Consider the following 12322-nt stretch of genomic DNA (forward strand, 5'->3'; position numbering starts at 1 on the left):
ACTTTCCTTGCCATGTGTGCTTGCAGTTCCTTTAAACTCCAGCAGAGTGGTGCTCCTGGTAGGTGTATATTTTTATAAATACAGACTGGAACTCACATATCACATTTAAGTGCCATTCCCTTGGTTCCCTTTCTCTGTAATCTCCTATGACCTTAACGCTAAGTTAAATAGACCAAGGGGCATATTAGCATGGGCTTTATAACCGCTTTAGCGCCAATTTTTGCCGATAAAGCAGTGATTTTTTTATCGCCCAATTACCAAGCTGTCGCTAACAGCAGTTAGCGACAGCTTCCAGGCGATTGCGACCGGTTTGGGGCCCGCTTTGCATGTCAGTGATATTTATCGCTAATGACATGCAAAGTGGGCGTACCCAAACTGGTAGCGACTGAAAGCAGTCGCTAACACAGCTATGGCCTATTAGCAATACCCGGAAAGCGATAAAAGACGTGCGCTTACTGCGATTAGCGCCAGGATTTTACACCTGGTAAAAACCTGACTTAGCCATAATAGTCAATGGGAGATGGATTCTACGGTTAACTCCCCACCTGCCTATTAGCTAGATTTTCCTTAGCGATAGGATTTTTATCGCTGGAAATTTCACGTTATAGCTGGGATTCGCCGCTATCGCTGGATTTTTTATCGCTGTGGAGATAAACATTGGTAATACTGCATTATCTCCGCGATGAAATCCAGCGATTGGAGGCAATAAAAAAAATCACGCTATGCGTGGTTTGCGATAATTATCGCAAGTTGTTGCTAAAATGTCCCCAAGTCTTTGAAACCTATTTTACCAGCAACCTTATAGGGCCAGACTACACACACATTGACACCGAGTAGCAGTGTCAAGGGGCACATACTCTAATATCAGCCAAAATACAGAGCATAATTCTAAGTTCAGAGCATGTCCTGTCTGATTTAAGCCTATTTTGTGTAATAATTTGGTAAATAATGCGTGTGATATTCACTTTGTAGCAAAATAACTTCACGATTACTAAAGAGATGCATTTTTCTTCCAGTTTCGATTTGCCTCCTGTTATGAGAATTTTCTGATGGTCTTCGGGAGTTTCTGTGCCATACTCCACGGAGCGGCTCAGCCATGCATGCTGCTTGTGTTTGGAATGATGACAGATACCTTCATTCTGTATGACATCGAACTGCAAGAGCTTCAAATCCCAGGAAGAGTTTGCATTAACAACACCATTTTGTGGGCAAATGATTCCCTGAATCAAAATGAAGAAAATGACACAATAAGCTGCGGGTAAGTGACCTTTTGCCCTTGTCAATTAAATCCAGATGATCTGAATGAACATTGTAAATGTATTCCTCTAACTGAGAGGAAAAAAAACAATAATTTCATTTTTATTGAAATTCTCACATTTTTATGTTCAGATTTTCTCAAATCTCAAAGTTGTCATTGCTTTGTACTCAAATCATTTTTCGTGCTTAAGTAAATGTGTTTCACTTAGGGAAATTACTCGTTTAGTGGTAGATAGTCTTGGGACATGTGCCAAAAGTTAGCAGCCATCCCATCCACCCACCTCTCATATTTCCCACCTAATTTAGAGAACGGAGGAAGAAGGCGTACCTGCTACCAACTCAACTGTTTGGAAAACCCTCTTCCTGGATTGAATCATGTCAGAGAGACAGCCTTATTAGGGCAGCATCTCTAACACAATTTATCGAAGCAGCTACAGACAAGAAAACATGCTAAATTCAAAATCCCAGTACATGAGAAACATCTGTTTTCTTCTGGAGGCAGATCCCTGCTTTAAAAGACATGTCATGTCACCCCCCCCTCCCCCTGAAGTGTCTCACCCTTCAGACGGGAGAGACACTTCCATGAAAACAAGCATTGCCGAAGCTAGTAGCTCTTTTGGTGATGCTGTGTAGCATTGGAAAAAATGATTGCTTATTAGCTATGCTATCCAGCATTTTCAAAATAAAGAATGAGCATGAGTATGTGTATACGCATAAATGTGTCATGATGTTATGGAGGTCCATCATGATAGATGCATATGTGTCACCATGCATGTGCACACATACAGCATGACACAGCCACCATTTTGTGTATTATTTTATTTTAAGTTTCAAGACTGCAGACACCACTTGCAGAGGTAAATAAAATACATGAATTTAAACTCATGTAAAAGTACTTCTTTAAATGAAGGCATCCTGCAGCAAAAGCAGCTGCGAGGTCCCCCCAAATTTGTGGGACCTGGCACGGTGGATGGCGTGTGGGGGCAATGGGGGAAGGGCCGGGAACCAATGGAGGAACTTTGGGGGGGAGGAGGAGATACAAAAATAAAAAGCAAAACAAATCATAGTGCGGAATCAAGAGTGTTCTGGTGGTGGGCGGAGAAGAGAGCAATATGGAGCAATATGGAGCAAGCAGGGAGGAGGGTGATTGAGAGGGACGCAGTACACGTGGGAGAGTACAAGAAAACATTTGCTCTCTATAAGAGTGCTGAGAGTAAAAGAAAAATCATGTCCCTGAATGTGAGCAGTGGGAAAAAATGTCATCAATCAAAAAGTTGGAAAGAAGCTTAGCTCCAAGGGAGGGACCAAGACAAGGAAGCAAAGCCATCAAATAGGAAGCAAAAAGAACGGATAATGGACGGAATGCTGAACAATGCAAATATTCACGCCCAGTGCCAAGGGTCTGGGATGAATCCATCGTTCTTTTGCTCACCATCCCCCCCCAGTTTGGACCCACCCATAAACCAATCAGTCTTGTCCTGTTCCTTATAGGAACAGTCCAGCCCGAATTGCAAAGCCTGGCCCTCCCTGGACCGGAAACAAGAAACCTAGTATCGATCTCAGGATATCACCCCTCATCAGCCAGGCTAGCTTGATTACATTGGCGCAGTGAGCACGGGACCCACTTCTGGGCAAACCCATCCCACTTAGGGCAACAAAAGCAAAAAGAACGGATGATGGACCAAATGCTGAACTAGTTTCCGGTTCAGGGAGGACCTGGCTTGGCAGTTTAGGCTGAACTGCTCCCATGAGGAACAGGTTTAAGAGTGATTTGCACATAGCTGGGTTCAAACTGGGGTAGCATGGTGAGCAAAAAAAAGATGGATTAAAACCAGATCTTTGTGGCTGGGGGTGAATATTTGCATTGCTCAGCATTCCGTCCAACAACTGTGCCTTTTGCATTTGTCGCCCTCAGTGGGAAGGGTGTGCCCAGACGTGTGTCCAATACTCACTGAACCACTGGATTTAAGCTAGCCTGGCTGATCAGGGGTGATGCTTTGAAACGGGTCCCTGGATACTTGTTTCCAGTCCAGGTAAGACCTGGCTTGGCAATTCGGGCAGGACTGTTTCCATGAGGAACAGGGTCAAGACTGGCATGGGAAGGGTGTGCCAAGATGTTGGCCAGTGCTCACTGTGCCACTGGATTCAAAATTGCCTGACTAATGAAGGGTGATACCCCATAACAGGTCCTAGGATACTTGTTTCGGGTCCAGGGAGGACCTGGCTTGGCAGTTTGGGTTGAACTGTTCCCATGAGGAACAGGGTAAAGACTGATTTGCATATGGCTGGGTCCAAACTGGGGTGGTGTGGTGAGTAAAAGAACAGTGGATTAAACCCAGATCTTTGTGACTGGGGTGAATGTTTGCATTGTTCAGCATTCCGTCCATCAATTGTTCCTTTTTTTTGTTCACAACATATTTTTATTGATTTTCCATTTTGACATTACAATCTGGATAACGTGGCCCATCAAATCATGCTGTGCAGTAACCACCCATTGCGCATTCCCAGCGACACCATGAAAATTTACATCAACCAATTCCACCACCCCACCCACGATCAACTTGTCGTATATTCCTTCAGTAATGACACCTGTCCAATGCAGAGATCACCACCGTTGTATTGTCACATTTCAGTATCAATGAGAGAATCTACGGTGGTAACTGAGGTCAGAACTATGCCACTATGAGTCACCCACAACTGGCATATTTTTCATGGTTTTGCAGGCAGTCCCTTGCTTGATAGACCGCTATTCCCATACCCATACAGTGAATCATTCCATTCTTCCAGGTACCAACTGTGGATGGCGAAACATCTTTCAACTGCCTTGCAATATCTCATTTTGCCAGGGTTAAGCAGAGGAACAGTAGTGGTTCTCCAAGTATTCTTTGTTTGTGTCCTGAAGGGTCACCCGATAGGATGGGTTCTGGATTAGGCATGGCAACATTCGCCATTGAAATCTGGGACGGTTTGCACCAGTGTGAAGCTTCAGTTACATGGGGGGAGAGGAATGATCTTCAAGCCCCCCGGGTGGATGTGGGGTGATGACACCCTATGTAGATATGTCGCTGGAATGAACAAGTAGTCTAATCTGGAAAAGGACCCATGAACAGACGAATAATATGTATAGCTTGCCTCAGCAGGATGATGGATTCTCCATATATCTGCCCAATCTAAGGTAATCACAAGAATGGAAGCCTGGGATCATGAGTGTTGCACTGCCCACTCCAGGTGGGCCATCTATCCCCTCAGGGTTAAAACATTGTTTCAATCTCCCCACCAGGCAGAGACCACCAAGCAGTTCCCCCCACATACAGATTAAACATTAAATGAAGGTTGCTCCTAAGGGAGGGGGACATAAATGCTTCCTAGAGTGAGCTGCTGCGCATGAATTCCCCCACGGCAACCAGAAGCGACAGTAGGCATCTGACCATACTTTCTGAGGCAGTAAAGAGGGCCTGCGGTGGATCAGGATGCCCGTACCTCGGGATCCCATTGTGAACCCTGAATGGAACATCTGAGTGTAGCCACGAGCAGGGCATGGAGTCTTAGTCCCCAGAAGATGAGTTTCTTGCAGCAAAACAATGTCCTCCCCTTTTAATTTCACCTGGCAAAGGACAGCTCCCCGTTTGATTTTATCAAGGAGCCCCCTGGGATTTCATGTAAGGATCCGGAGAAGGCCTCCCGTGTCCCCAGAGGCGGAGCTAGTCATGAATATTGTGACAAATATGTATCATAGGGAAATGAGCGTCTGATTGAACCTCACCACATGAAAAAACACACTTAATATCAGCCATGCATCCCCCTGCCCCTACCACCATACTTCAATGAACAAGAAGTATCTGTTGTGGTTTGGGTCCCTGCCGAGACCGGTACAGGAGGCACGGGGAAGAACACCACCAATGGATCCCACTATCCCAACACCCAAAAATCATAGTCTCTAGAGGGGGTCCTGGTTATGTCTCTAGAGTGGCATTCATATAAAGGCGCCATAGAACCTACGCCCAGGATATGTTAATGCTATGCTGTATTTAGAACCCGTAAACAAAACCTTATCGACAAAATGTATTTAGTACTTCTGTGGAAAAGTAGTGGTCCAAGACTACAGTGTAAGAATAAAGCACATTGGTAAATAAATGTCGAGGACCAGGCCGTATATTTGTCAGTGACATCTGTCAATGCATAATCAAACACAATTTTCTTCTTAGCCTCCAACATATAAAAGTCTGACCAGGCCCTGGCAGAGTTGAAACTTATAACCTCAAGGTTATAAACAAGTTTTTGCAGCTAGGCCTTAAAATATTGAGCTACCTTTACATGAATGGACATTATGTCCACTCACTTGATGTCCTGTTTCTGACGAGACATGGCTCTCCCCAGGCTCCGATCCTGACGCCGTACAAGCACTCCCTTTGGGATACCTGATTCAGCGCCACAACAGAACCAGTGGTAAAGGCGGGGGGTAGCTATCATCTATAGGAACCACCTCTCCTGCTGCATCCTGGACAGCCCCACCCTAGACTGCGAGAATACCCACTTTGTCATTCAACTCTTCCCATCAAAATCATTCTCTGGCATCCTTATCTATTGCCCCCCGGGGGCATTGGGGCAATTCTGCAACTCCCTATTGGAGACCGTACTCTTCCAGGCCAGTACCTCACCCAACTTTACTGTCCTGGGAGATCTCAATCTACATTTTGACGACCCTTTGGACAAAGTGGCAGGGGAATTAGCACTCGACCTTGCAGCCTACCACCTGTGTCTTAAAAACCTCCAAGCTACACATGTAAAAGGTCACCTTTTAGACCCTATCTTTTCTAATATTTCTGACTTAAAGGTTATGGACCCCTTACCTGTTCCGTGGTCAGACCACTTTCTGATTACATTCAGCTGGTAAATTCTTTATGAAGACCCCCAAGTCCCTGCTCCACCCATTCTAGAACGTCACTGGTCCAAATTAGCCCCTGAGTCCTGGAAGCGCAAACTTGAACTCGCCATCCCCACCCATGACTCTGACCCTGTAATAGCAGATGAGAAGTTCTCATCCTGGATCGAGAATTCCCTAGACTCAGTACTGCCAAGAAAAACTATACTGAAAAAAAGCGGAACCTTCAAATCCCCCTGGTTCACCCCTGAACTTCGTGATATGAGGAAACACTGCAAAAACCTGGAAAGAGTCTGGAGAAAAGACTTTGCCAGCATAAAAAAAAATGAATATAGACTAGCCATTACTTCCTATAAAGCTGCCCTTAAAAAGACTCAGGCGGCCTTCTTTGAAGGAAAAATTCTAACCGCTGCTAACTTCTCCAGAGAAACATTTCGCATTGTCAAGGAACCCTTGAAAACCCCCGACCCACCCCCAGCTCCTGACCCCTCTGGTCACCGATGTAACGAAATGGCAGAATATTTAGCCATTATAATTCAAAATATTCTAAAACACTCCCAAAGCTTGACAATACAGAGCCCTATCCTTCAGAACCCCAGAATAACGCTCTTTGCCTTGCTTCATTTTCCCCCATTACAGTGGAGCTGCTCCTTCCAATTCTAGAGTCAATCAAGAGCGGTTCGCTTCTAGACCTGGCACCTTTCAACATCCTGAAGGCAGTAGCGGCCACCATCAGCCCTCCCATTTCCAACCTAATCAATGCCTCCCTAGAACAGGGCACGGTACCGCCCAACTGGAAAAAAGCAATAGTAAAGGCACTGCTAAAAAAAACACCTCGATCCCACTGAGATGGGCAATTATCGTCCCATCTCTTTACTACCAGGAATCAGTAAGGTGGGGGAAACATTTGTCAATCAACAGCTATCAGCCTTCCTTGAATCCAGTAGACTCCTACAGTGCTCTCAGACAGGCTTTCGCCCTGGCCAGGGCACTGATACCGCACTGATGGCAGTGGTAGAGGAGGAGAGAAAGATCATTGACTCCAGAGGATCTGCTGCAGTGATCCTCATGTGTCTAAGTGCAGCCTTTGATATGGTGAACCACAGTGTCCTGGGTCGACGGCTTAGTAGGATAGGAGTGACAGGGTCAGTTCTATCCCGGCTGAAATCATTCCTTGAAAATAGAACCTTTCAGGTCACTGAAGGCAACATCCGCTCCAGAGCCATTCTTCTCCAATGTGGGGTCCCTCAGGGCTCGTCCCTGAGCCCTACCCTTTTTAATGTATATATGTCCCCACTGGTGGAGAGAGTTGCGCCTTTTGGAATTAAACTGGTCACTTAAGCGGACGACACCCAACTCATCGTCTCACTGAATCAATCAGGCCACTTCCCGGCAAATCTGTCCTCCTGTCTCAAAGAAATCTTTAGCTGGATGACCGGCTCTCAGCTTAAATTGAATGGCGAGAAAACTGAACTCCTGGTGCTGGGTAATCAATCCAATCTCACTCCCAAGCTCATGTGGCCTACCTGTATGGGGCAAGCCCCCCTTCCAAAACAAGGAATAAAAAACATGGGCATCTGGCTTGACCAGGATCTCACCTTTCAAACTCAAGCTAAGAAAACCGTGGGAGTCTGCTTCGGCCTGCTACGAACTATACACAAAAGTCTTCCCTTACTACTTACCCCCTCTAGAAAACTCCTTATTCAGGGTTTTATTCTCTCCAGGCTTGATTATGGGAAAGCCCTCTACCTTGGCGCCCCCAAAAATGTCATTTCCCAACTTCAACTTGTCCAGAACTCAGCAGCCAGACTTCTGACAGGCATAAAAAATTGGTGCTCAGCCAAACCTGCCTTAGACACCCTCCATTGGCTCCCAATTCAGGAAAGAGTTAACTTCAAATCCCTTTGTATCACACACAAAATCCTTCAGGACAAAAGTCCCCCTATCCTTCAAGCGCTGGTTAAAACCTGCAAACCCAACAGAAAGCTCTGTTCCGACTCTCTCCACTTAACCCACACCCGAGAATTGAGAAGACGCGATTGTAGGAATCCAGAGGACGCCTCTTTTCCTACAATGCCCCCAGGCTCTGGAACTCCCTCCCTCTTAACATCCGGAGGGAAACTAACCTATTAAAATTCTGCAAGCTCCTGAAAACCTGGCTCTTCCCTTCATTTTCAGTTGCTCACAGGCTAATTCCGCAGCACTGGGACACCCCCGGGTAGCCACGCGCTCTACAAATCCAATTCCAATTCCAATGTCACCAAATCTTTCAAAAATAATTTCTCTACTCAAATCTGACCGAATTTCTTAGCATTACCACAAATCTCCTTGAAACTCCTTGAAACTGAATCAATCAAACTGAATCAATCAGGCCACTCCCCGGCAAATCTGTCCTCCTGTCTCAAAGAAATCTTTAGCTGGATGACCGGCTCTCAGCTTAAATTGAATGGCGAGAAAACTGAACTCCTGGTGCTGGGTAATCAATCCAATCTCACTCCCAAGCTCATGTGGCCTACCTGTATGGGGCAAGCCCCCCTTCCAAAACAAGGAATAAAAAACATGGGCATCTGGCTTGACCAGGATCTCACCTTTCAAACTCAAGCTAAGAAAACCGTGGGAGTCTGCTTCGGCCTGCTACGAACTATACACAAAAGTCTTCCCTTACTACCTACCCCCTCTAGAAAACTCCTTATTCAGGGTCTTATTCTCTCCAGGCTTGATTATGGGAAAGCCCTCTACCTTGGCGCCCCCAAAAATGTCATTTCCCAACTTCAACTTGTCCAGAACTCAGCAGCCAGACTTCTGACAGGCATAAAAAATTGGTGCTCAGCCAAACCTGCCTTAAACACCCTCCATTGGCTCCCAATTCAGAAAAAGAGTTAACTTCAAATCCCTTTGTATCACACACAAAATCCTTCAGGACAAGGGTCCCCCTATCCTTCAAGCGCTGGTTAAAACCTGCAAACCCAACAGAAAGCTCCGTTCCGACTCTCTCCACTTAACCCACACCCGAGAATTGAGAAGACGCGATTGTAGGAATCCAGAGGACGCCTCTTTTCCTACAATGCCCCCAGGCTCTGGAACTCCCTCCCTCTTAACATCCGGAGGGAAACTAACCTATTAAAATTCTGCAAGCTCCTGAAAACCTGGCTCTTCCCTTCATTTTCAGTTGCTCACAGGCTAATTCCGCAGCACTGGGACACCCCCGGGTAGCCACGCGCTCTACAAATCCAATTCCAATTCCAATGTCACCAAATCTTTCAAAAATAATTTCTCTACTCAAATCTGACCGAATTTCTTAGCATTACCACAAATCTCCTTGAAACTCCTTGAAACTGAATCAATCAAACTGAATCAATCAGGCCACTCCCCGGCAAATCTGTCCTCCTGTCTCAAAGAAATCTTTAGCTGGATGACCGGCTCTCAGCTTAAATTGAATGGCGAGAAAACTGAACTCCTGGTGCTGGGTAATCAATCCAATCTCACTCCCAAGCTCATGTGGCCTACCTGTATGGGGCAAGCCCCCCTTCCAAAACAAGGAATAAAAAACATGGGCATCTGGCTTGACCAGGATCTCACCTTTCAAACTCAAGCTAAGAAAACCGTGGGAGTCTGCTTCGGCCTGCTACGAACTATACACAAAAGTCTTCCCTTACTACCTACCCCCTCTAGAAAACTCCTTATTCAGGGTCTTATTCTCTCCAGGCTTGATTATGGGAAAGCCCTCTACCTTGGCGCCCCCAAAAATGTCATTTCCCAACTTCAACTTGTCCAGAACTCAGCAGCCAGACTTCTGACAGGCATAAAAAATTGGTGCTCAGCCAAACCTGCCTTAAACACCCTCCATTGGCTCCCAATTCAGAAAAAGAGTTAACTTCAAATCCCTTTGTATCACACACAAAATCCTTCAGGACAAGGGTCCCCCTATCCTTCAAGCGCTGGTTAAAACCTGCAAACCCAACAGAAAGCTCCGTTCCGACTCTCTCCACTTAACCCACACCCGAGAATTGAGAAGACGCGATTGTAGGAATCCAGAGGACGCCTCTTTTCCTACAATGCCCCCAGGCTCTGGAACTCCCTCCCTCTTAACATCCGGAGGGAAACTAACCTATTAAAATTCCGCAAGCTCCGTGAAAACCTGGCTCTTCCCTTCATTTTCGGTTGCTCACAGGCTAATTCCGCAGCACTGGGACACCCCCGGGTAGCCACGCGCTCTACAAATCCAATTCCAATGTCACCAAATCTTTCAAAAATAATTTCTCTACTCAAATCTGACCGAATTTCTTAGCATTACCACAAATCTCCTTGAAACTGGCACACATACATTGAGACGGTCCAACTATAGAAAAGATCATTACTTGTTAAGCACACACACTTTCCACATGTAAACAACTTCAGTGAGACCTTTACATTACATTAGTACTCATGCCTAAAAAAAACAAGTATTTGCAATGCCATCGGTCTCGTCTTTGGGACTTTATATGTATTTAGCTGTGTAGCACATTAACCTGGGTGCTGAAATATCTACTGTTCTTTAAAATGGAGGGAAAGTAAGCACCAAACTGCGTGACATGCCAGGTATGGGAACACATGGAGAGAAATATTACCTTTCAGCTGGAAATGGTGTAGTCCAAAGCTCTGTTTCTAACATAAAATCACAGACTTCTGTGTTCATATCACTGAAAATACAAGATTTGAAAAAAATATGTTGGGCCCAACCACCCCTGACAGAAATTTCTGGAATCAACCGCCACGCGCACATTCTGGGCATATCTAACAAATAATGTAGAATACAATAAGAGTGTTTAGTAAACTGCAGGTTTGTGAGTGGGTGTGGTGAAATGACAGAGGCTTATTACACAGCGCAAAACACCACTTTCCAAGATAAAATGTATGCAAATTGTTTTTACTAGGATGCTTTGTTTTACACATGACATGGATGGATAATAACACCACCAACATAAATGTGATAGGTGTGCCTGTTTTTCAGAGACGGTCAATCTGTGGATGGATTTTTGCTACTGCCATCCTCAAGTGTGCTCCACATCCAGTTTTGAACGGTACTTAGGGGCAGATTTACAATAACTGGCGCATCCCTGCTTATCAGCCGGGTTGCGCCAGTTATTGTGCGCCAAGCCTCCGCCACCATTGATGCGCAGGGTTTTGAAGCAGTAAGGGCTCAAAAGTAACTCAGTGAAATCTTGTAGATTTCACTCAGCCACTTTTAGTAGGCGTTCCTGCGCCGGAACGCCCCTTCCTGCGCAGGAACACCTCCTTTTGGTGCAGGGCTTTACAACGTGACGCATATCCCAGATGCGTCACGTTGTAAGTACCCTGTACAATGGCACATCTTTTGCGCCACCGCTGCGCCACAAAAGTGACACAACTGTGGCATAAAAACGGCACAAGAGGCTTGTATATCTGCCCCTTAGTCTTTAATACAGCAAGTGCTGAAAACCCAATCTCACATAAATAGGACAAGCTGAAAGGCAAGAGAGTCTTGATAGCAGTTTCTCCCAAAGCTGAATATTCTGCAGAGACATTTTCAGCCACGACAGGGCTGTAAGGGAGACAGTGTTGTCAGATGTTTTGAGCACTCCCTAGCTCAGAGCTGGTACATGATAAACAAATCTTATCTAGAAATCATTAACAAACGTTTTAGGCAGCATTATAATGGGATAATTGCCCACCAACCAGTTATGAATCTGAAGACAGTTGAAAGCCCACAGAGAAGGTGCTGAACAAACATCTATTTGAGAATTCCTTAGTGGTACGATAAGTTGCTTGCCTGAAGCGGTGGGGGTTTGGAACACGTCAGGCTTATGTTAAAACATTAGAACTAATATTAAATTAATGATGTTGTCCAGTTTACTTCAGAGTAATGTTGTCTGACAGACTTTGTGATGGAAGGGACATGTTAGGGTTTTTGGGTGCCCTGGGCCAAAACTATTTTGGGGGCCCCTGTTGGCACAGCTTTAAGTTTAAATGATTCACTTTCAGCTCTGCCATACCTTCTTTAGCCAGGCTACTAATGGTGCACAGGCACTGTAGTCGAAATTCTAAAAGTGTTTACATCTAATATTCAGAGACAGTGATGTGTTTTCACTGTTGTAACAAAGCAGCAGCCCACTAATTTTGCAGTGAATACTATCTGTGATATCCTCCAATTTCTCATATGTGAGG

At 45.4% G+C, this 12322-nt stretch overlaps 1 protein-coding gene across 1 annotated transcript in view; it reads left to right on the forward strand.

The window, feature by feature from the left end:
- Positions 1-12322, forward strand: part of ABCB11 (ATP binding cassette subfamily B member 11) — a 404070-nt gene that overhangs the window by 147859 nt on the left and 243889 nt on the right. The window contains exon 6 of the mRNA XM_086948098.1: positions 1017-1258. Coding sequence (XP_086804224.1) covers positions 1017-1258 — 242 coding nt within the window. The remainder of the gene's footprint in view (positions 1-1016; positions 1259-12322) is intronic.

Source organism: Lissotriton vulgaris, unplaced genomic scaffold, assembly GCF_964263255.1.
Source record: "Lissotriton vulgaris unplaced genomic scaffold, aLisVul1.2 SCAFFOLD_1578, whole genome shotgun sequence".
Lineage (NCBI taxonomy): Eukaryota > Metazoa > Chordata > Amphibia > Caudata > Salamandridae > Lissotriton > Lissotriton vulgaris.